We start from the raw sequence: 22,718 nt of genomic DNA on the forward strand, positions 1-22,718 counted from the left end.
TTATTCTGAAATTTGCCATTCTGTATAATTAGTACTTTTACTTTTGGTACTTTAAGATTATTTTGATTCTAATACTTTTGTAGTTTTACTTGTAAACACACTACACTACACTGTTGTATTGCTACTTAAGTAAAGGATCTGAGTACATCTTCCATGATTGATTACTTATTGTACATTGTACCCCACTAAATCTATCTGACAGCTGTCGTTAAATACTTTCCAGATTAAATTTTACATATAGAAAACACATGATAAACTTATAAAAAACAATGCATTGCTTAAGAAGAAACCAGTGGTTTCCAGCCTTTTTGGGACGTCTTACTCGTGTCACAGATGAGTTGTTAGCAGTTCCCCCAAATAGCAACATCCCCTCTCGACTTCTATTTACTATTAATCTTATTTAATTTTAAATAACTGTTCGAGGTCCAAAGAGGTAAAATATCCACTATTTCAGGTGTAAAGCAAGGATCTGAGTATTTCCATCTGTGTTTATTATTAAACTGTATGGTGGTTTGCTGCCACAGTCATCCATGTCTGTTAAATATTATCAACTGGGTTCAAGAAACTTCTAATCTTTTTCATTCTGTACACATTATGAACAAGAATTGCTGCTGAATTCACATGAAAAAATAACTCCTTGTTGCATGATCCTTTCAAACAGTTATTTACTTATTTTACAGTCATTCTGTGTCCATCTGAAACCAACAAGCTTAATGTGCATAAACCATTGAGCCTATAGGTCATTAGCTACATAGATCTACATGAAAAATCATGGCTGGTTTGACCCTGTAATGGGCCCAATCTGTGGGACCCTGTTTGTGATAATTAGTTAAAACACAATTGTATTTAGGAACATCTTGCATGAGAATATTGACATACTGTCTCTCTACAGAAAGACAAGTTAACATTTCAGATGCTAAAAAAAAGGTACATCAGTTCGCCTGGTTGATAATCCAGCTTTGTCAGAAATGCTGTTGAGTAAAACTTGTTGAACATTCGTATACATATTTTCTAGATTTGCTGGTACAGTTTGATAAACGTAATATGAAGTTACAGTGGATTTTTACATATATGTATTCATTGTCACAGACAGCGACGATCATGTCTCCATGGATATAATCTACATAGTATACAAGAAGTGTAACAGTCTTCACAGTTTCGTTTTACAAGCTCTCTTTCAGTTTGCCTTGTGCCTAACATCCTTGTGAAAGGCAAAAATTGTTGTGTGTTCAAACACGTGACACACTTGGAATCGCTGACATGACAGCAGTTACTGGTTGTAAGGGCGGCTTCGAAGCAGATTGTCCAGTTCGGTCTTGTTGATGGTACCATAGGCCTGGGAATAGCTGCCCAGTTTGGCTCGAGGGTCGCCTGCAGCTGCCACATTACAGTTACTCTGAAATACTTTCTTGCTGAACCGTGTCGGTGGCCGAGCCTCACGAACCTGAGAGTTAGAGCGCTGGTTCTGCATTGGAAGAAAAAGAAAGTTAGACATGCCATGACAGCCATTCCATCTATATCTCAGTAAACAAAAATGTGTGACAATGGGTGAAAACAAGAGCCACAGTGATGAGGAAGGTAAAGGAAGTGAAGTATGCGAGGAAAGGAATTTGAAAAAGAAAATAGGGATCATTACTTCACATATATTTTTCATATATTCTATGTCTAAAGCAATATTTCATCAAGCATAAAAATAGCTTGAAATTGTATCCTAACATTGAGTCCCATTTCACATGTCTTGAGGTGCGGTGGACTGACCAGGCGTGCAGATGTGACGTAAAGCCCAGAGGGCAGGGATGGCTCATCCTTGCGAACCAACGGATTGTTCTGGGTTTGGTTTAGGGTCAAGGAGAAGGAGCGGGTATGAGCCACAGGGGCTGAGCGACCACGCTGGAGAATCTGGTCCATGGACTAGTGAGGGGTAAGAGACGGAGCAACATACTGAGTGAGCCACAGAAAGATCCTGAGTAGGAGAGAATGCAAGAAGCTAAAAATAAAAAAAGATGTAAAAATGAAACAGGATTATATCACAGAAAGAGAAAGCAAAACTAAACGGTGAGTGGAGGTCTGTTGCTTACTTCATTACTGTTGGAGCCCTCTGTTGGTGATGTTGTTGCACTTCCGGTACTGGTCTGTCCCACTAGTTTCCTGCTAGCTGCAGTGGAGGAGCAGTAATGAGGAAGACCAGCTGGACTCCGGACAAAACCATCTGTATGAAGAAAAGAAGAGTTTGTGTTTTTTCTACCTGAGGGAATGTGAATACATATACTGTGTACTTTGAGACATGTATGTAAAATATATTTAGCTGGAACTCGGGGCCCATATGATGCCTGACTTTCTGTACTGATAACAAAAAAAACACCTTTTTTGATACCTTAGTTTGAGCAAATACAAGTCAAAGTTCTCAAAATTGTATTTATCTAACACAGGCAACCCTTCAAGAACCTTCCTGAACTAAAAAGCAAGTTCTGTCTGGTGTCCTTATAAATGAATATATATATATAAATAATTGAGATGGTTCAGAGAAGAGCAACCAAACTAATTTCAGATCTGAAAGAGATGTAATATGAGGAGAGATTACATTTCAATGACCTACTCTATTACACAGGGGGCATAGAGGTGACATAATTGAGGTCTACAGGCTTGTTCACAGAAGATATGACATATATGTCATCTACTTTTGGAATAATATGTATGATTTAAGAGGGAACTCCTTAAAACTTCTCTGAAAAGAGAAAATACTTCTTCACACAGGAGCTTACAGAGGATGTAGTGTAGGCTCCGTCAAGTAATTCTTTTAAAACTAGATTGGATTAAATCTGGTCAACAAAGGATATTTTGTACAATAATAAGGTTGACTTATAAATAATTGTTTTTTTAAAACAAGTATACTGTGGTATTATTTTGTTGTGTTGTTTGTTTGTATGTTGTAATTGGGGAGTCTGGTGTAGAGGATTTATATCCTGAACCAGTACATTTTCAATATATTTCAATAAATTACATCAGTACCAAAACAATACTGAAGTTCGGTACCCAGCCCTGCGGGGAGAATGTTTTTTAAAAATTCTGACATACTTGGAGCGTGTGTGATGGGGTTATATGTGAGTTTTCCTAAGCCGCCAGGGCTCGATAATGGACTCGTCTTCTCCACAGCAGGCGGGTTTGACACATTCACAGGCCCAGGTTTAGTGACGGCTGTGTGTAAAGGCTCGTGGTTTGTCTCTTCAGTCTTTTCATGTTGTGTTTTCCCCTCATGGTCATTATCTCCACTCGCTGCCATTGGGCCCTTTTCTACTTTATCCTTCACGTTGGGCCTCTCAATGTGACTGACACAGCCTCCATCCTTTGGTTGGATCAGCTTTAGTATCCCCTGATTTGTTCTCCTCTCCAGTATCATCTACAGGTAAAAAGGAGGACAATTGGGTTTAATCATAGTGATCGGATAAAAAAAAAGGAAATAATTTTTGCAATACACTTCTATGTTATATGGTGTACTGTGTAAAGATTACATTCAATGTTTCCTTCTGAACATTCATGACTCATTTTGTACCTCATAAAGTTTGTTGCGGTACTGAACCACAGATAATTGTACATCATCGTCCACTGGCAGCACTACATCATAGTTAAGAGCGGGCTCCTTGGCTGGATTATGAAACCTACAGAGACGGAAAATGCAGCTGTGAATGATAGCACTTAAGTGTACTTATCTAATATTGATCGCTTTGAACTTGATCTAGCACAGGCAGCGAAGCATATAGAATAAATGTTTCTAACCCTTCAACTAAGCAAAGAAGAGGAGAAAATAGACATCTCAACAATCTGGGAATCCACAGCTACTAATCAATGAATTAATCAGAATTCTTGATCCTTAATACCTGGCTACATATGGGTGTTGGAGGGCTTGTTCAGCAGTCAGCCGCTTGTCCGGGTTAAAAACTAGCAAACCTCTCAACAGGTCCAGAGCATCTGGAGGCACAGACGGCTGGAGAAGATCCTCCAAAGGCAGCTGTGGTCTGGTGAAGGAAGGAAGAGTGAGATTTTTAAAGGAGGCTCCAGAGATTTAGCATTACACTGCTGTAACAGACTCACATTGTACTGTTTTAATGAGAATGAGAGATATCGTCTTTTTTGTTTCATGCATTTGTCTTCCTTGTCAAAACCTGGCACCTACATTACCCACAATGCAACTAATTCTCCGACTACCAACTGTTTGTTCTTAGAATTTATTTCACAAATGCAGTACTATTCCTCAAGACCTGTTAAGTTCCCCTTTAAATACAGTCAGTCAAATGTAAAGAAAATATCAGGGCAAATTTGAGTTGTCAATATCTAAGTAGAAAGAGTAAAAGATAGATACGGTTGCTTTTAAAGTACTGACAGATATGTGCTGTTTACAAACTGTCCTGTCCTGTGCAGAGTTCAGAAATATAGCAAAGCTTTGGAGTGAATGCAAGCAGGCAATTCGACTCTCCTTGCTCACTCAAACATCATTCTCTGCAACACACATCCAACACACCCTTTTCAACAAAGTGGTCTTTTAAAGCTGTCATTGCTTAGTTTACGATTTTGCCTTGTCACCGCTGCGTCATTGCATCTCCGCAATAATCACTCCTGCTCTGAGTGTGTAATCAGCCCCACCTCCACTTGCAGGCTCTGATAACAGTCTTTCCAGTGGAAGGAAGTTTGTTATCGTCACTCGCAAAACTAGCTCAGTCCCAGGAGTGACCGGGTCAGAAAGAAGCTAAACATCATCAGCAACTGTGCGTACTCCGTATTCACGTATAAACATAGTATGCTATGTGAGACATATATATACAAAAATAACATTTCCACATGTTCTGTACAAAACAAAAGATTTTCTTACTTCAGTAACATTCTCTGAATGACAGAGGATCCATATTCAGACTTGATTGCAAGAACATCTGAAAATAAAATTTCATTGAATTAATTCATAGTGATGAATGCTGTCCATTACTGAAAGTAAAGGGTGAGTTCTTTAATCACCTTCTGAGCTGGGGTGTGGTATGGTGCTCATGATCTTCTCTATTTGGTTGATGGTGGATGTCCCGGGGAACAGGGCTTTTCCCAGCAGCATCTCTCCCAGGATACAGCCAAGGCTCCACATGTCCACACCTTTTGTGTACCTTTGGACAAGATGTACTCCTCTCACTGTCTGGTACACACATAACTCATTTTTCACAATTCGGTCCCTTGAATTAAAATGTTTTAATGTCTTCATCATTGTTAAAGGGACAGTTCGCCCCAAAATCAAAAACACATTATCAATCTAGATTGTTTTGGTGTGAGCTGTGAGTGTTGGAGATATCGGCCGTAGAGATGTCTGCCTAGTCTCGAATATAATGTAACTTCAAGGCACTCGGCTTGTCGTGCACAAAGTGTAAACATTTTTATTTTATCTGTTTCCATAATTCATGACCCAGTAACTCAAGATAATCCATAGACCTTGTTGTGAGCAGTTACAGGCAGGAACTATTTTCTTTCCACCAGGCTACGCCCGCCAGTGAGTTAGCACGAGCCTCTCGTCCAAAAGTAGATGCACGCCTCCTTCTGCGTGGTGATACGGTTGGCAGGTGTAGTTTAGTAGAAAGAAAATAGTTCCTACATGAAACTGCTCACAACAAGGTCTGCAGATTATCTTGAGTAACCAGGTCACGACGAGACATTGCTGTTGAGTTTATCAAATGTTTTCTTTTGGTGCTTTGAGCATCTAGTTCCATTATATTCAAGAGAAGGCTGATATCCCCAACACTCAGCAACTCACATCAAAACAATCTAGACTGATAAATAGCACTACAGGTGAGAGGAAATGTTTTATTTTTGATCTGAGGTAAACTCTCCCTTTAAATCATGTGTGAAGAACCAGAACAAGCAGAAGATGATTTACGGACACCGACTAACAGATGCTCATCACAATTGATACCTTGTGGACCCCAGCAGGATCTCTGGAGCTCGGTACCACCGCGTCGCCACGTACTCTGTCAGTGCTGGATTCCCACTGTCCTCTTGGATTTGATTGAGTGATCTGGCCAAGCCGAAATCACACAGCTTGACTACACAGTCGGTGTCCAGCAGCACATTGGATGGCTGTGGGAAACACAGAAAAGAGAAACATTCTTCACAGGAACAATAATAGTTTGGGTTTCACTTATCTACAGAGAGGTCAAATCGAGCAGCTCGACCAAGGTATGAAAACAGTGAAAAGAGACGGAATAGCAGACAAATAAAAGAGAAGGAGGGATGAAATTCTAGTCAGAGGCCATTGTGGACTGTCAGCAGATTTCCTGCAGACTAGCGGTGTTACTGAATGTGATTTCATAAACGTAGTATTTTGGAGATACAGTAACAGCTAAGATTTACATTAGAGCTGAAACAATTAATCATTTAGTTAATCAACAAAATAATAATCTGCAACTACTTTGATAATCTATTAATCCTTAAAGTAATTCCTTCCAGAAATCTTTTGAATAACTCCATAATTTCTCTACTTCTCAGTGTTGTAATATTAGCGTAGACCGAATATTTTTGCTTTTGGGCTGTTGGTCAAACAAAACAAGCAATTTGTGCTTTAGGAAATTGTGACAAGACAACACAAGATTCCTTTATGTCGAGACATTACAGGCAAAATATTGTTTTTCATGCACTGCTCAATTTTGAGAGTTTGCTTTTTTTTACTTCACTAACATATCTTCTTTCAGACTAGTGGAAGGAAAACATCCAAAATGCACATTTCTGTGTTTATTTATCCATTTTGTCTGTTTGCGTCTTCTAAATTCACCAAAAGTTAGCATAAGATAATGCCTCATTTACATATCTAAACATATAATTTAAAAACACTTGTAATAAAGGTTTCATGATGATGTCTATTATATAAGTTGGTGTCTCCCCTTACTAATTGAGAAAGTAATCGACAACCACAGAAGAAAGATAAAGGAAATCATTAATATGTGATACCATGGAGGTACGATTATAATGCAGCTATATAAATTGGATTTCTTTTAATCACAATAAAAGCACATTGTGTTACTGTGATATGTTTTATGATTAAAAAACAAATACACTTTAAAAACTAACAAATGTATTCACAACTGATGCTTAATATTCTCCACCAGTCGTACCTTATGGTCCCGGTGGATAACATTTCCTGAATGCAGGTATTTGATGGCTTTGAAGAGCTGGTACATCACATAACGTTTGTGGATGTCCTTCAGGAGAGTGCCTTTCTTTATCACCGCATGAAGGTCGGTATCTGGTACAAAGAAATAATTGTATTAATACGACTGTTACCGTAACACCAATGATTGGGTTGTAAATCATTGTCAGTTGTTTGTTATTTTGGCATAGAGTTGCTAAACACAGGCCCCTCCATAATCACATACACAATGATTTTAAACCAAGTCCTGAAAACAAAATGCCAGAGAGAAACAGTAGAGGTCTGTGCTGAATCCTGATGTACAGTCATGGATTAGACTGCAGAGAGGGGGGAGGCCAATCTGTGGACTCAGCAGTAAGACAGTGCAGCCAGCCAAAGGAGGCAGAAACACACACACACACACACACACACACACACACACACGCCTTTTCGGTGCCAAGTTAAACTGATAAGAACCACAGTAGCCTTTACTCTTTCCCATGCTGACGCGTCAAAACTGGTTGTGTATATATATATATATATATATATATATATATATATATATGTATGTATATATAAGAACTTCTGAACACTCACCCATATATTCAAAGATGAGGTAAATGTCTTTATCATTTTGCGCTCTGATGACATTTAGAAGTCGTACGATGTTTGTATGATCTCCAAACTCCTGCACACAGGAAGGAGATTTTTAGTAACAGAAACCAAACACACACAAACAAACACAATCCTGGCTACTGTTTGACCCATAATAACTGGCAGGTTTTGTGTAAAGGTTGTGAAAACAATAGGGAACGTTTCAACAGAGGTTACATAATGGTAACTATAAACCCCATTACAACAACACTGGAATTTTACTGGAAGATGAAAACCGCTGATTAAGGGTCAGAGCACAGCTGAAGGTCACATGAATAAATAGTCAGGAATATGTCACACAAGGATATGAAACAAAGAGGAAGGTAGAAATCAATGTTCCTAGACTTCCTTGTCTGACTTGTGTTCCTATTCTTAAATTTAGATTCATTGTGTGTCTCTTTTATTTATTAGGCTGTATACATATTTATTTTATCTGTCTCTTTTTATTTTTTTTCAAAGATTTTTTCTTTGTCTTTTTGGTTTACATATTTTTTTATATTTTAAATAAAGATATCAAATAAAACACCCAATTATGGATAACAATAAAGATGAAGCTATGTTACCAGCAGTGTCATTGCTTTCACATGGTAAACTAAACAGCTGCAAAATCGGTTTTGAAACCTTTCCAACATGTTTCTGCCTATAAAACAATAAACTATGAGGAAACAGTCATGGAACAGTAAACAGTGGCAGAGTAGAAAGGACATGGTCCAACTACTGTAGCAGTGTCAGTAGAACAGACTTTAAATAAAAACAGTAATTTACCTGTAAAGGTTTTTATAAAAGAGAGTATAAAAGGGAATTTCCCTGTTGTTGTGTGTGCATGTTTTTGTAGATTTTGTCAATGGAGATTATTCACTGCTCAAGAGTAAGGCACAGTATCCTCAGACACAACAATCACTGAATGTCATGAAGTGTCCCCATTAATGTGTACATTTAATACATTCCTAAAGAGAATGGAAAAAGAGAGACATTATGAAAAGAAGATGTAGAGAGTGGGGCCGAGATTATTAATCTTTCAATCTTTGGGACTTAAATTCAAGAGAATGACAGTATGATAGTCAGTTGACCTTTATTTCACTCAAACACAGATATTATTGTTACCTGGAGGAACATGATTTCCCTGAATGTCCGCTGCAGAAGGAAAGAAAATTACAATTATAACATGAACTCTAAAAGGAAAATGCAAGGCCATAAACTAGGTCCTGTTCTGTTTAATCATTAGCCAAACTCAGCTGTCTATAAAACAGGTGAGAGAGCCAATGTGGGAACCACTGCGAGACAATTATCAGAATAGGAACGAAGAAAAACTAATTTTCTACACAAAATTATATTCTTGTTTTGAGACCTTCCCATAATTGTTACTTTTTGTCTTGTGAAATGCTGGATAATTTGACTTCTTAAGGCCAAATGTCACTTTATGTTGATTTTGTTATAACCCGTAGGTTATCCGTTGATAGTGGTTATCCGTTGTCACTGCTTCCTTTTTAGGAAGTCACATGCCAAAACAGTTGGGAACCATAAGACTACATAGTAGATATGATATGAAAACATGAATAAAGTTAACAGGTTCCAATAATTTACTTTACTACACACCTGGGCATCTGTCCTGTTCCTGAAGGCGTCAAAGATCTTCTTCACGGCCACGATCTCGCCTGTCTGTCTGTCAACTGCTTTCCATACAATACCATAAGCCTGAGAGAGATACAACATACTGGTTACACATCGGGTCTCCATGCAGGAGAAGGCTTATATTATGTCAAGCATTAATATAGTTTTAACTGCAGGATGTCGACCAGGTAGAAAAATAATTATAGAAACCTAAATTGGGGAAACACTGTGGTCAGGTGTCTAGAAACACTGAGGTATTAAGTCCAGACTGCTTTCATTCAGTTGTGATGTATTTTTTCTGATCCATTTAAAAACAATAGTATGTCCAAGAGTTTCTCAATATCGCGTCAGATGTAAGGACACCAAGTCTAAACATTTTGGTATGCAGTGGTGGACAGTGATTGAATACATTTACTGAAGTACAGTACTTAAATAAGTCATTTTGACATACTTGTACTTTACTTGAGTATTTACATTTTCTTCTACTTTATACTTCTTCTCCACCACATTTCAAAGGCAAATTTGATGCTAATACTTTTGCACTTTTACTTAAATACAATTTTGAATGCAGGAATTTTACTTTTAGACTTTAGTATTTCTAATTTAGGCCTAAGTAAAGGATCCAAGTACTTCTTTCAGCACAGCAGAAACTACAGCCCTGAATATAGTGAAGTGAGAGTCAGGGTGTTGATAAAGGCGGTGAAGTCAAGCATATCAAAGGCAGCAGTGAGGCAAGTCATTGTTATAGGAAAGACACAAGGAGCAGCACTGTCACTGGAGGCATTGGATCAGATTCACACAGCCCTGGTGACTCTGGCGGCTGTTGCATCTGTCAAACCCCGGCTCCAAAACAAGAGATAGTGATGCACATTTACAGGGAGAAGTTGGGTTTCAAAGCAAAACAGTTTATTAAGAACAATTTAGAGCATTTTTTGTTGCTGTAAAAGCACTTTAGGACCTGTTTGAAGCCAACTATCACAGTGTGGCTCCCTGAAGCATCGCTGCACATTATGCCATTATCCCAACAAATAACTGTAAACAGGTTCAACAGCCCTGTAACACAAGTCACATCTTCCTTCGGGACAGGTATGTGTAGCTAGCCAATATGACATGTCTATGTGGCAGTCAGCACATGGTCATTACGAGCAGAAGAACAGCATTTGCATTTGTGGGTCTCTGCAGACAGTCTATGGAAAGAAGCCAGGCTATTTTTAGTCCTATGGCAACCATACCAGTGGAGAGAAAAACAAAAAGGGTTTGAACTCTATAGGAGAACAAGTGTCCTCACACATCAGCTGATCTGCAAAGAAAAAGTTTGCCCTGCCAAAGTAAATAAACCCCTTATTTACAACATTACTGAGGACCTTAAGTCTGGATCATTTCAGGAATTTCTCTTAAGGCTAAAGTACAGAGGGGGCTTAAAGATGTGGTAAACGTAATATACAGGTGCTGAGCAGGTTGATGTAAAAAAAGGGGGTTTGCCAAAAAGCATTGAAAGTGTTTGGCAAAACTCACAAAACTTTTGCAAATGGAGATTCGTGTCAAAGGTGCAATAAGGAGTTCATATTAACTGTATAGCCTGGGGTAAATTAACTTCCATTTCCATTAAATCCAATGACTAAAAGTCACTCACCCCTTTCCCAAGTCTCTTCTTCATTTCGTACTTCAGAGAAATGTGGTCCTCCACCTCAGGCACGTTTGTTGATTCATATTTTTTGCTCATTTTCTTTCACAGTCCGTTGCTCTTGCTCATGCAGAAAGCATCACCATACTCTTTGATAATTCCTGAATGAGAACTTGAATGTCCGGAAAACAGACGTTAAAACGGTTTGTAGAAATGACTCAACAGTGGAGCCAGTTATGTCAGAGCTGCAGGTTCAAATGTAGGCTAATGTAAATGTCCACAACACATGAAAAAGACATGTCTTCTGTAGGATAGTTATATCTGGCAACACACACGCGACTCCGTATGTCCACTAAGTGCAGTTAGACCTCGCGTTGCTTACTGTTCAATCAATAAATGTCGGTCGAAAAGCAGCAGGTTCAATTTAGTGACTGAGAAATACACTCTGTTTGATCAGCACTGTGCAGAATCTGTTATTTGTCAAGGTGATAAGTCAATTCTCACTGCGAGTTTTTGGATACTCCCACTGCTGCCGCAAACACACGAGCCCTACAGTTTTGTCATTACTTGTTGTCTTGGTAACGAATACGCTGCTGTCTGGCTCTTAAAGGAGCCGCCGCACAAATAAGTACATGGATACATGAACGGGCCTACCGGGCACCTGGCCCAGGGGCCCAAAGTGTCACTCAAAGAGAAAATAACCACACGTAAACATAAAACGACTACAAAACACAGAAAGATGTGTAACGACTACAAAGAGACGCAAAAATAACAACCAAAAGAGGCTAAACTGTTAGAGCAAGTCTGTGAGGTGGTGGGGCCATGGGACATCTGGTGTGGTCAAGGAGATTAGCGTTGTACACGATGGGTGAGGCGACACTGGGATTATAGAAGACTTCTTCCAAGTTAAATTAAATGTCTGCTGTTCTATTGATTTTAGTTCTGCAGACCAGTCCTCACAAGCCAGTGATCAACACTGCTTTACCAATTAATATAAAATGCATAGCAGCAAAAGTAAATGATTAAACTGGGAAAATAAAACTGATAGACATGCAATGAAGGCAATTAAAACAGTGAAGATGTTGGTTAAAAGAAATACCATCGTCTACAAGTATATCCAGAGCAATAAAAAGTAAAGCAAGTGGGCTTTTACTTAAGACTGAATGGCCATTTCAATTTGGGTTTAGAAACTACAACTGAATTGCAATCTGGGGACGCTTTTTGTCTTAGCAACCACTCAATATTTTTGGACAATGCAAAGACAAAACTTTGAACAAATGTAATAGTATTCACACACAACACAGAAGAAGTTGGAGGTAGATTTTTCATCTTTATTTCTAAAAAGGTGTTACATGCTCTTATTTAAAAATCAAAACAATTATTTACAATGATAAATCTTAATAAATATGTTCTCCCTAAAGGTGTTTGAGGGTTGAAACATATTTAGAAAAGAAAATAAGGAGGGAGTGTGTCCAACTTACTCATACCCAAGCCAAGCCCTCACTTCCAAAGGAAAGATGGATTAAGTATGTTAAAAGAAAACAGGGCTAGAAAATGTACACAAACTACACCTTCCACCATAGTTTCAATATAATTATTAATCTGAAGTGCAGTTTAATCTTAAAGTCCAAACAATTATTTCAGCTGCATTCATTTTCCATTAACTGACCACCTACGTATGTCAGCTATAAAACCTATTGCAGGATTCTGCAGTAAAAATGAGTGTGATAGAAAAGCAAAATGGTATACAGACCAGAAAATGCTAAATTGACCCCAAGTGGCAGGTATTGAATAGAATTAGGGTACCAAAAAGAAAAAAATATATATTTATCTTTCCAATAATACAAAGGCTTTGGCTGTTGCAACCTTTTCTTCATGTTTGGACTTTGCCCAATATAATTGTATCATGCTTCTTTGTTGGTGCTCTGCAAAACTTAAGTATAAAATTAGACCTTTTCGATATTACAGTACAAAGTTAGAAGTAAACTGTTTTGTCAAGGGCAGAATAAACAGCCAATGTTAAAGGATGTATCACACAAGTTTAGCTAGAAAAGAGGCCAATGTAGCGTCTCAGAGCACAGGGCGAGCCTGGTGGGCATGATATCATGTACCAGACACAGAGGAGTATACAAGGCGGTGCAATTTGAATAGTACACAACATGAACAAAGGACGTACGAAAAGATTTGGGGGGATATGAGACCGAAAGCCTGTCCAGATATACATCCACTCCCTACCAATAAACTTAATAGATATTAGAGTCAAAATGTCATACAGATGGATCAATGATGGGCAGATGCTTTAGGAGGAGTGGAGGAAGCGGTTGAAGGCATTGTAGGCCGACTCCAGATCAAACAGCATCTGGCGCACCTGATTATCATCCAACTCGTCTGAGGCCGACATGCTGCTGAGGGTGGTCAACCTGATGAGATCAAATAAAAATCCTTGGTCAAGACTTATCACAGACTGGCATACATTTAGACTGGTCTAACTTATACATGCAGTCAAGGAAATGCTCCACTTCTTGATTTTTATATAATGAGGTTTTATAACTAGGTTTGGGAACAAAGACCAAGCATCAAACACATCCCATTTCAAGTACACCTGATCTGTTCACATCTCTTCCCCCACAAACCCTTTTTTCTTTTTTCTTTTCTCTCTTCTCTTTCCCTCTCTTGTTTGAATACAGGAATCACCGGGGGCTCCATCCAAATCGAGTTCATAAATAGACGGCTCCCCTTTCTTAGAGTGTTGGTTCCCCTGTTACTTCCTGTTTTCCCGCCTTCAGCTGACACTGGTCCATCGTCGCACTCCTCCATCCATCAGTCAACGACCCTACGTCTCTCAAACCACATCCTTTTATCCCCCCGGACCCTTAATCCATCCCTGCTACATAATCATGGCTCACCTTCATCTCCAATATGAAATAACTATTCTAAACCCATATCGTTTTTGCCGTGGTCTTTGTTAGTGTATACAAAATATACTTAAAAAGGTATCCTAGTTTTTGACCACTTGTAACACTATGGAGCAAAAATACAGAATACCATAGTAAATATATAGTTACTATTGGCATTAATTAAGTAATAATTCATCTATAGTCATTATAACCCTACTATTACAGGTATACAGTAGGTGTCAACTTGCAGCTGCTGAGCCGTAAATTCTGTTTTACTCGACTGCAAAGATGCTTTCGCATAATAAATAATACATTATGGTGCATGAACCTCTCATAAGGAGAAAAAAAAGGCTAGAAATGTAATGGATTGACACTATTAATCTCGGATCAATCTTAGGTATTAAATCTATATATTTAAACAAAACAACCTGTACCTTAATGAATTAATAAATAAAATGTCATATATAGAAACCTTTACGTAATGGACACATTCATTATGCTTAGTGTTTATGTCACTGTGATTAAAGTAGCACTTTGTATCCTGCACTGAACTGGCACGAGCCACTGTATAAACACTGTAAACTGGATGTCCCAGTGTAACTAACCAGAGGCTGACTTTGTCCTTAGCCTCTGAGTCCGGAGGCATGTTACTCATTCTGTTCATAGTTTCCATCAGTTCCCTCAGGTCTGGCTGGATCTGGATAGGATAAAACAAAACAATAATCAGTTACGCAGTTGTTTTATGTCTGTCTATTATTAAAGTTTTACACTTTTTATTTTATTTACCTCATCCATGGCCCTGATCTCCAGTCTCAGTTTGTCCATCACAGTGATGAAGAGCTGAAAGAGAAAGTGACAAACAATGAGAAGATTCACATCATACTTTCCAACTTCCACAATAACCAACAAGATTTTGATGTTTGTTTCACTGTCAGCAACACAAATAGAGCACAGTCTTTGGCAGAATAATCCTGTCTGTCAGCTGATTTTATTAATTTGCCGGATTTTATATGTTGAGATAAAAGCTGGCAGCGAATAAGGCTGGCAACACCCATTCACATTCTTCAATGACTGACCACAAGATGAGCCAAATTAAGTGAAACCATTAAGTGCTTGAACTGACAACACTAAATCATTTCATGGAAAAAAAAAGAAAAAAAAGACTGCAACCATTTTTATTCTGGCACACGCTCAAAATAAGCACCCCGTTGGCGCTGAGTGTTTAATATGATGGAGAGTAGAGGACATACAGAAACTATATCTGCAATGCAGCGGTTCAGGTTGCCCTTGTCATCCTTGATGGTGATTGGCCGATCTTCCTTAATCCTTTCCATGGCAAGGGGGCAGTCGAGCTAGGAAACAAAATGGCAAAAGTAACATCCTTACTAAGAAAAACACTAAACTTAAAAATATTGGTAGAACAATTTCATGGCCAATTAGTGAAAATATTTACAAACTACGCTCCAAATAAGAACTCACTCTGTACTTTCTGCAGAAGTCATCGATGGAGCCCACATCAGAGCCCTGCACCTGCTTGAAAGCAGCCTTATACTGAACCAACAGTCTGGAACAGGAAGCTGTGTACCTGAAACAGACAACTCCTGCATGTTAATAAAAACATACAATCAAAGTCATAGCTGGAATTTTCTGTCTTTTAAACACAGAATATCAGTGCTTCGCTGAATAGTTCAAAGCTTCATGTTTTTGCACAATTGCAGATAAAGATTAGGCTACGCTAATATTATTAGTATTATACTATTTGAAGAATTAGATTCCAGTGGTGGCTGCATAGGATTGTTTCCGACTCGTGTGATCCAAACATTTCCAATAACTCCAGAGTGTTGTGAAGTCCAAAAGCCAAAAGTTTATTGAAAAAAGATAAATGTAATACTTTCCAGTGTTTTTATCTAATGAAATATTCTGCTTCAATCCATAATTGTTGGTGTTGAGCCTTTAAAAATAAACAAGATCTCACTGCAGTCAAAAAACTGTTTGCAGCACACAAAGGGAGACACGCACCTGTATTAACAGGGCGGTCCATCAGCAACATAAATTACATTTATATAACCACAAAAACAAAAAAACTATTCTAAATAAAAAATCTTTTTGATTTGTTTAGGGTGATGACATGATGACATTGGAGACTTCATTTGAAAACCTAAATAGAAGCTTTGGTTCCGCACAACAAAATATAAACTCAAGTAAAACTTACTCATTAGGTGTGACGCAGTCTTTGATGTAAGCCTTCTCCAGGGCCTGAAGGGTCTTTACAACAGCAAACAACTCTGCCATGTTATCATACCTTCAGAAATAGGATAAATAATGAGGGGTTACAACAATAGCCACATTATGAATCACTGGGTTACTCTGTGTTCACATTAGGCTGGTAATTGGTATTATAGAGGACACTTACTTCTCTCGTTCTCTTGCATTTTTGTATAATTTCACCTCCTGTAAATACATGATTTGTGGTGAAGGCACATGGCTAACAAATAAAATATCACGTTTTTAGTTTTTTAATGAAATATTTCTTGTAGAAGCAACATCCATAAAAATAGTATGTTTGGATTTCTTCCAGAAAAATTTCAAACTATTTGAAAAAATTAAGTGATTACAGATCATTGGAATTAAAAAATGTGTTACATTTACCTCATATAACTCAGGCTTATTGACCGGAGCTGTGAAAGAAAAAAAAATTAAATGCTTTGAGTGACATCCACTGTAAATTACTTTTGAAAGGAAGATGATAACTATTTAAATATCTAATTTGTAGGCATTAGATATATTTGAATGGCTTACCTCCTCCCACACCTCCTGTAACTGGTATCCCATGGAACATGATGCTGATGTATCAGAACTAGATCTGAAAAAGATTCAAGTTACAATGTGTCTGATAACTGACTGATAATTGTGACTAAACTGGAAAGTATCTAACTGGAAAGTAGCAAAGCTCATTCCTAACATTGACAAATAAATGTTAGCATTTAATATTGATAGTCTACTTTTTGTTATTATGATTTCTTTCTGATACACTTGTTTCTTAGTCAGTGTAGGCCTTCCACTGGCATCATAAAAATGTAAACACTTTTACAAAATAAAACATCAACCCTACAACACAACACAATATAATTGTCGTGCCATATCTATGAAAAGGCAGACTTTGTTCGCTGTTCATAACAATAGTCCAATAAGTACATGTTGGCTATAGTAGTTATACATTACGAAAGCTAACAATGCTGCCACATTGAGTTCAAAACGTTGTTTTACTCGAAGAAGCTGCTGAGTCACGGAGAATTAGATGAAAACCTTCCAACTGAATAAAGACGATCTTCAGCCTTAAATATCTTGTTTTGCCGAACTAGCTAGCCTGAAGTTAGCTGTCGGGGCTAGCTCGTAAGCACTTCCTTTATGATTTATTATAATTGGGCAATATAGGCAGTTGTTTGTGAACACTACACTTTGTATTAGTGCCCATTATTGATGTAACAAGTCGAACACCGCCAGTATTTTTTCAATATTAGTGTTTAATCAACGAAATTAAAAGACATTTAACTCACCCTTCGGCAAACTGCTGTGACGTCAATGTAAACACACCCTCCTGCGAAGACCCGCAGACGTCAAAATATTAGGTGCCCGTTGTGCCTCACTAAAAATATATATTTTTAAAGATTAATACTGGCGTATAAAACGTAAGTAGTTTATCTTTGGGCTGTTTATATCTCACATTTGAAAGGAGCTTTTGAAGTAAAGAACGGATTTTAAGGCTTGACCAGACTCATCATTTTCAGTCAGTCAAACATCAGGGGCAGCCCATCGCCGAGGCGCCAGACTCAAACAAACAGCAAGAGAAAGCATTTCTGAAGAAAACAATACTTAACTTTAAGTTAGACAAGTCTAAGGAAGTGCAAACGAAAGCGGAAAACATTCCTGTGCAATTGTATGAGGTCAGTTCAAAAATGTGTTGTATGGAGAACCTGAGTAAGGCTGTGATTAATAAACACCACCTAACGTTAGCTGTTAGCAAAGCTGGCTAACTGAGAGTCAACACCGGTTTTGTAAATTAGATTTATGTTAAAATGATGGTGTGAATTAGCAAATAATAAGGTAAGTCAACGGAAAATTGTACTTATCGCAAACTGCATATAAACGTTGATGTAGGACAAATATTTATTAATTTCTTAATGAATTCAACCATCAAACAGTTTACTTTTATAACGTTACTTACTGTTTTACGAACTCTGTGTGTGTGTGTGTGTGTGTGTGTGTATTTACTTATCCTTATGCATTCATATTTACTACATTCCGGTTTACATCTCTGTATATACACAAACACATCTCAAATATAATATTGCCTCTGATAGATCATGCAGCAAACCTATTTTAACTCTAAAAACAATATCTTATATTATTTCATATATTGCAGAACTGTCCTTTCTGTCATGAAGACCTCAAAACCAGCACTGCAGACTTCTTCTCAGGAGGAATGTGGAGTTTGGCTGGACACTGTGCAACTGAAAGGAAAAGCTAAACAGGTGTGGGAACTAGCTTGAAATTCTGACTGACTGGCCGTTTTGTTACCTATCAATAAAGCAGTGAATTAAAACATTTAAAAGGATCTTACTTTATTCTGCATATCTTATGTTTCAGAAACGAGTCACCCGCCCCATTTCTAAAATGCTGAATCCCTTCATTGAGGGCCGGGGTTACAGTTTGGCTGTGGCACTCAACTTCACTCAGACTAAAATGGAGATGCCAAAGACTAAACAGAGCTCTATATCCACCTTCTTCGCAGCTCAGCACAGAGGTACGTTGCAAACTCTCTGCTTCCATTACATTGTCAAGGTCTTTTTTTTTAGGATTATTATTGCCAAATCAGTCCATTGACATTGATTGACTACCATTTATTTTTGAGTTAACATAATGCTTCTTCTTTTTTTTATTCCTTCTGCCTAAAGTTCTCAATAAGATGTCTACTTCTGAAGTGCCAAACATGGATCCACCGCAGCCTTCTTCATCATCTACCTCGTCCACACATGCCTTAACTGCACCCACACCTGTAGTATCAGGAACAAAACGAAGACGTAAAATAGATCTTGAAATGTTTGATTTGTATAACTGTGAGCCGGGTGTGGATTCTGGGTGGAAAAGTGAAAATGAGTCTGAAGAGGTAGAAAGTCAAACACCTTCTCAAAACATGTACTGTGAATTTGAAGATGATCAGTTGGAGGAGATAAATCCTCCACAGAGTAAGAGGAGGCTCACTGCAGCCTCCTCATGGACAGGTGACAGTCAACCTCTTCCACAGGCGTGGAGTCAGGATCCACTGCTCACCTTTAGCCAATATTCTGAGGATGAGTTTTACCCGACCAACAAGAAAAACACCACAGCAAAGAACTTAAGCAACTCTGAGCCAAGTTTCCTTCTACAAAGTGAGGACTCCTCTGATATTCAGATTGATGTGGGAGATAGAACCTCAACTCAAAAATCCCTAAAACCCTTTCATTCTCGTCAGATGGATGATGAGAAAGAAAACAGCACATTTGTGTCTTCTAAGTCCCTAAGAAAGCACTCGACTCTCTCTCATATTGAACCTCTTTCAAATCATAAATGGACAGAACCAAGAAGTGCATCACCTCAAAAACATATCCCAGTGCAGCTGTTGAAAAAGGCCGATAATGAGGAGATCCTTGAGTCACAGTTCAAGTGGACAAAACCGAGCAGCTCTCCTCTAAAAAAACGTGCAACACAGCCGTTCTGCAGAGAGGTCGGCGAGGACAGTCTGGCCATGTTGTTCACACAGGACTCTGAAGGCTTCAGGGTGATCGCACACAGAGGTCTGCAAGCCAGGAGTCCACTCAAGGATCAGAGTAACAAAAGCTCTGCGCTGGTGAGAACGAGCGCTTACAAGTCTCTTGTGGAGGAGGAGGAAGAAGAGATGCTCTTTACTCAAGACTCTCAGGGAAATATGGTGATCAAACACTGAAATATCCTTTATAACTCTTTTGTGTATGAAAGCGTGGATGTGGATAATTGATCACTAGATTTGAAAGTATTTAAAAAATATCTGTCTCCTCCATGCTGCCAGGGCCTGAAATCAGTTACAAACTGAAATGTCTTGTTTGTTTCCATGAAGACTGGACTGACTTTTAGGTACTTTAAAAATTAAAATACTGATATTCTTCTGTGATAGTCTTACTTTTCGTCAGCTGTAAATCTTTTGTATTTTCCTGAATGTTGAAGTCTTTGCCCGTTTTCCATATTGGAGTTTTTTTCTGATACCATTTATTTTTTTCTTGTTTTGGTCTCTGATGCTGAAATGTCTTGCAAGGTGCTGCTCTCTTTTGCAATAACACCAACAAGCAAGAATGAAGGGTTTTGATTTTATTTGAAAAAAGAATGATACACAATTACATCAATTTGGTTTCATGTAAATTAAAAGTTTTGAAATGCACGTTACTAACTTATGCTAGTGTCATGTGATGCATCTTAATACAAAGTAATATAGAGAGTAGTAAGTGCTCCAGTGTGAAAGTTACTACAACTGTTTTTAAAGGTGTACAAATGCAGTGCTTGTTACTTGATTTCTAAATATTCAGAGAAATTAGTAGCCAAGTATTTAATTATTTTAGATTGATGTAATGCTTCCAGCAGAACATTGTTACATCTGTCAGCTGATTATACTGCACATACACTAGCAGGACTGTGACATCTGCCCCGTAAATGCAAAATATAGTGAACAGCGTTGCATAAACTTCACTAAGTGCAACATGACTAACATGCACTATACTCGTTTAAAGTGATAATTAAATACACTTAGAAAATATATACGAAATATTCCCAAACTTGGCCACTAAATGTCTTATGTGCATGTTCTGTAATCTTTTCTGTGTAACTGCTGTGGTCTAAATTGTGCTTCTACTCGCATACGGTGAATAGATGGAGTACAGTCATAATAATGTTGAAATATAATTACTTCATATTTCAACAGATACATATTCTTACATAAATGCCTTTATTGCTATAGCACAGACATGTAATACAATGTGAAGACTTTAGATGTGTGGGACATTAAGCCTGAGATGTCCATTCATTCTGTGGGGATGTGTTTTGTAGAAAGGGATAATCATCACTACTCACTGGTTCATCTTAAGCAGAAGTGCTGGAGAGATATGAAATCACAAATACAGGAACGACAAGCGGACCAAATGTTAATCTGTTGCAGTAATCCCTTTTATATCTTAGACGGAGAGATAAAAAAATAATAACAGTTAAAGACGATGAAGCATCAGCCTGCCATCTCAGTGGGCTCTGTCACCAGTTTGGAGCCGTCCCAAACAGTCTTGAACTGCTCCGGTACTGGAAACTCCCTCTGCAACGACCAAGAACAGAAGACATTTTCACTGGTTGCAATAAAATAAAAATCTCTTTACTCATCTTAAAACAACCTGCTCTTTCTTCTACGGGAGAATACAAAGGCCAGACATTAGGGGACAAAATAATAAGAGGGAGATTTTCTCCTGATTTTTTTATATCGACATTACGACTTTATTCTCCACTTTTCGACTTTAATCTGAATATTTCGACTAATAATAATAATAATAATAATAAGTTCTCATTATTTTCCCCTTATGCCTGGCCCTAATACTCTACTACTCAGGTGCATGAAATGTATGTACATAGCTTTGTATGAGTATGTGTACATTTACTGTATGTATTCTTTTAGCATTTTAGGGGAGTCAGTGTCTGTCTATGTGTGTGAGTGTACTTGTGTTGTTTTATGTACTGTATGTTAATCTCAAGGGGTTTACCCTTCAAATAAAATATCTCTAAAACGGTAAATGCAGTTGTGAAACAAAAACTGCACACATAGAAGATTCACTTCAACACACTCTTTCTCAAACACTCACATAGTCGTCATCTTGCGGTACCAGGATGTTCATCGCAGAGCTCTTGGCACTGACGATGTCGCAGTTGATGGAGTCTTTACTCAGGTAGACCTGGCAGCCCTCTGTAGTGTTGATGGAAATAGTGGGAACTTTTCCCAACACCTTTATAAAGACATATTGCAATTACTGACTGAAAAAAACTGATTCCAATGTTTTAACGCAACAATAAAAAACACCTGAATTAAAATGTATAATGTTAGCCATGAGAGCTAATTAGTATTGCTGTTATGCTGCATTCATGCGGTGCCATTCTCCATCCGAGGAGCTTGGGAATGCACCATTATTCATAATACAGTTCAAGCAGAGAGGCCCTATAGCCTACAATCCTTCACATCTACTGTACTGTATGTACAACATATCGAACTGACCTTCAATTTGTGCCTTTTGAAGCCAATGTATTCTGTAAAATGTTTTTCTCACCTGTAACTGAATTGCCTTGGAGTTTATGATCTCCACAATCCCAACTACGTTCTCAAAAACCAGAGCCAGCTTCTTGCAGTTGTCTGGGGAGAATCAATACATGTAAATAAAGTCATAATCAGTCATTATTAAGGTAATAACACATTTCAAGTCTGTTTTCAGACGCTCACCAATAATGATGGAGTTAATTTTGCCCTTAATCTGCAGGGTAGAGTTGTTACAGTCGAAGACGTAGGCCACTTGTTTTAGCTCCGTCTCCTCAATCATCAGGTCGTGTCTCTCCTCAAAGTTCTCCTGCAACCACAAGGGAACAGATTCAGTCAATAATACGTGATTTACCACCATATAAAAATATAGTATTGTCCTTTTGGAATAATCCCTTAAGGAGAAACATTTCACGTACCACCCTCCATTTC

General features: G+C 38.1%; 4 protein-coding genes across 7 annotated transcripts in view; 1 reads left to right on the top strand and 3 right to left on the bottom strand.

The window, feature by feature from the left end:
- Nucleotides 1-487: 487 nt before the first annotated feature.
- On the bottom strand, nucleotides 488-11,577 carry mapk15 (mitogen-activated protein kinase 15). 3 transcript variants are annotated; one of them, XM_029443922.1, is made up of 14 exons: nucleotides 11,049-11,577; nucleotides 9,401-9,499; nucleotides 8,909-8,938; nucleotides 7,748-7,838; nucleotides 7,137-7,267; nucleotides 5,942-6,105; nucleotides 5,005-5,144; nucleotides 4,865-4,922; nucleotides 3,876-4,013; nucleotides 3,551-3,656; nucleotides 3,076-3,397; nucleotides 2,079-2,209; nucleotides 1,759-1,911; nucleotides 488-1,465 (listed from the first exon to the last, which is right to left on the bottom strand). In XM_029443922.1, the coding sequence occupies exons 1-14, from the start codon at nucleotides 11,136-11,138 to the stop codon at nucleotides 1,271-1,273; spliced, it is 1,848 nt and encodes a 615-aa protein (XP_029299782.1). In that variant the 5' UTR covers nucleotides 11,139-11,577; the 3' UTR covers nucleotides 488-1,270. The 3 variants fall into 3 exon arrangements, with proteins under 3 accessions (XP_029299782.1, XP_029299784.1, XP_029299783.1); XM_029443924.1 differs by having other exon boundaries at nucleotides 1,328-1,465; nucleotides 1,759-1,963; XM_029443923.1 differs by having other exon boundaries at nucleotides 1,328-1,465; nucleotides 1,759-1,987.
- Nucleotides 11,578-12,349: 772 nt separating this feature from the next.
- Nucleotides 12,350-17,559, bottom strand: vps28 (VPS28 subunit of ESCRT-I). 2 transcript variants are annotated; one of them, XM_029443964.1, is made up of 10 exons: nucleotides 17,494-17,559; nucleotides 16,736-16,799; nucleotides 16,586-16,614; nucleotides 16,350-16,387; nucleotides 16,149-16,238; nucleotides 15,416-15,521; nucleotides 15,187-15,288; nucleotides 14,723-14,776; nucleotides 14,542-14,633; nucleotides 12,350-13,459 (listed from the first exon to the last, which is right to left on the bottom strand). In XM_029443964.1, exons 2-10 carry the CDS (start codon nucleotides 16,773-16,775, stop codon nucleotides 13,339-13,341), a joined length of 672 nt encoding a protein of 223 aa, XP_029299824.1. In that variant the 5' UTR covers nucleotides 16,776-16,799; nucleotides 17,494-17,559; the 3' UTR covers nucleotides 12,350-13,338. The 2 variants fall into 2 exon arrangements, with proteins under 2 accessions (XP_029299824.1, XP_029299823.1); XM_029443963.1 differs by lacking the exon at nucleotides 17,494-17,559 and adding an exon at nucleotides 17,204-17,452 and having other exon boundaries at nucleotides 13,322-13,459.
- A 102-nt stretch (nucleotides 17,560-17,661) lies between these two features.
- On the top strand, nucleotides 17,662-20,293 carry aunip (aurora kinase A and ninein interacting protein). Its single transcript, XM_029443940.1, has 4 exons — nucleotides 17,662-17,880; nucleotides 18,360-18,468; nucleotides 18,584-18,740; nucleotides 18,892-20,293. The coding sequence occupies exons 1-4, from the start codon at nucleotides 17,876-17,878 to the stop codon at nucleotides 19,917-19,919; spliced, it is 1,299 nt and encodes a 432-aa protein (XP_029299800.1). The 5' UTR covers nucleotides 17,662-17,875; the 3' UTR covers nucleotides 19,920-20,293.
- A 4-nt stretch (nucleotides 20,294-20,297) lies between these two features.
- The window catches only part of cap2 (cyclase associated actin cytoskeleton regulatory protein 2), a 21,335-nt gene continuing 18,914 nt past the window's right edge, over nucleotides 20,298-22,718 (bottom strand). The window contains 5 exon segments of the mRNA XM_029443930.1: nucleotides 20,298-21,305; nucleotides 21,844-21,984; nucleotides 22,303-22,385; nucleotides 22,473-22,596; nucleotides 22,706-22,718. The exon segment at nucleotides 22,706-22,718 is cut by the window's right edge and continues 65 nt beyond it. Coding sequence (XP_029299790.1) covers nucleotides 21,222-21,305; nucleotides 21,844-21,984; nucleotides 22,303-22,385; nucleotides 22,473-22,596; nucleotides 22,706-22,718 — 445 coding nt within the window. The 3' untranslated portion in view covers nucleotides 20,298-21,221.

This window comes from Cottoperca gobio, chromosome 11 (genome assembly GCF_900634415.1).
Source record: "Cottoperca gobio chromosome 11, fCotGob3.1, whole genome shotgun sequence".
Classification (NCBI taxonomy): Eukaryota; Metazoa; Chordata; class Actinopteri; order Perciformes; family Bovichtidae; genus Cottoperca; species Cottoperca gobio.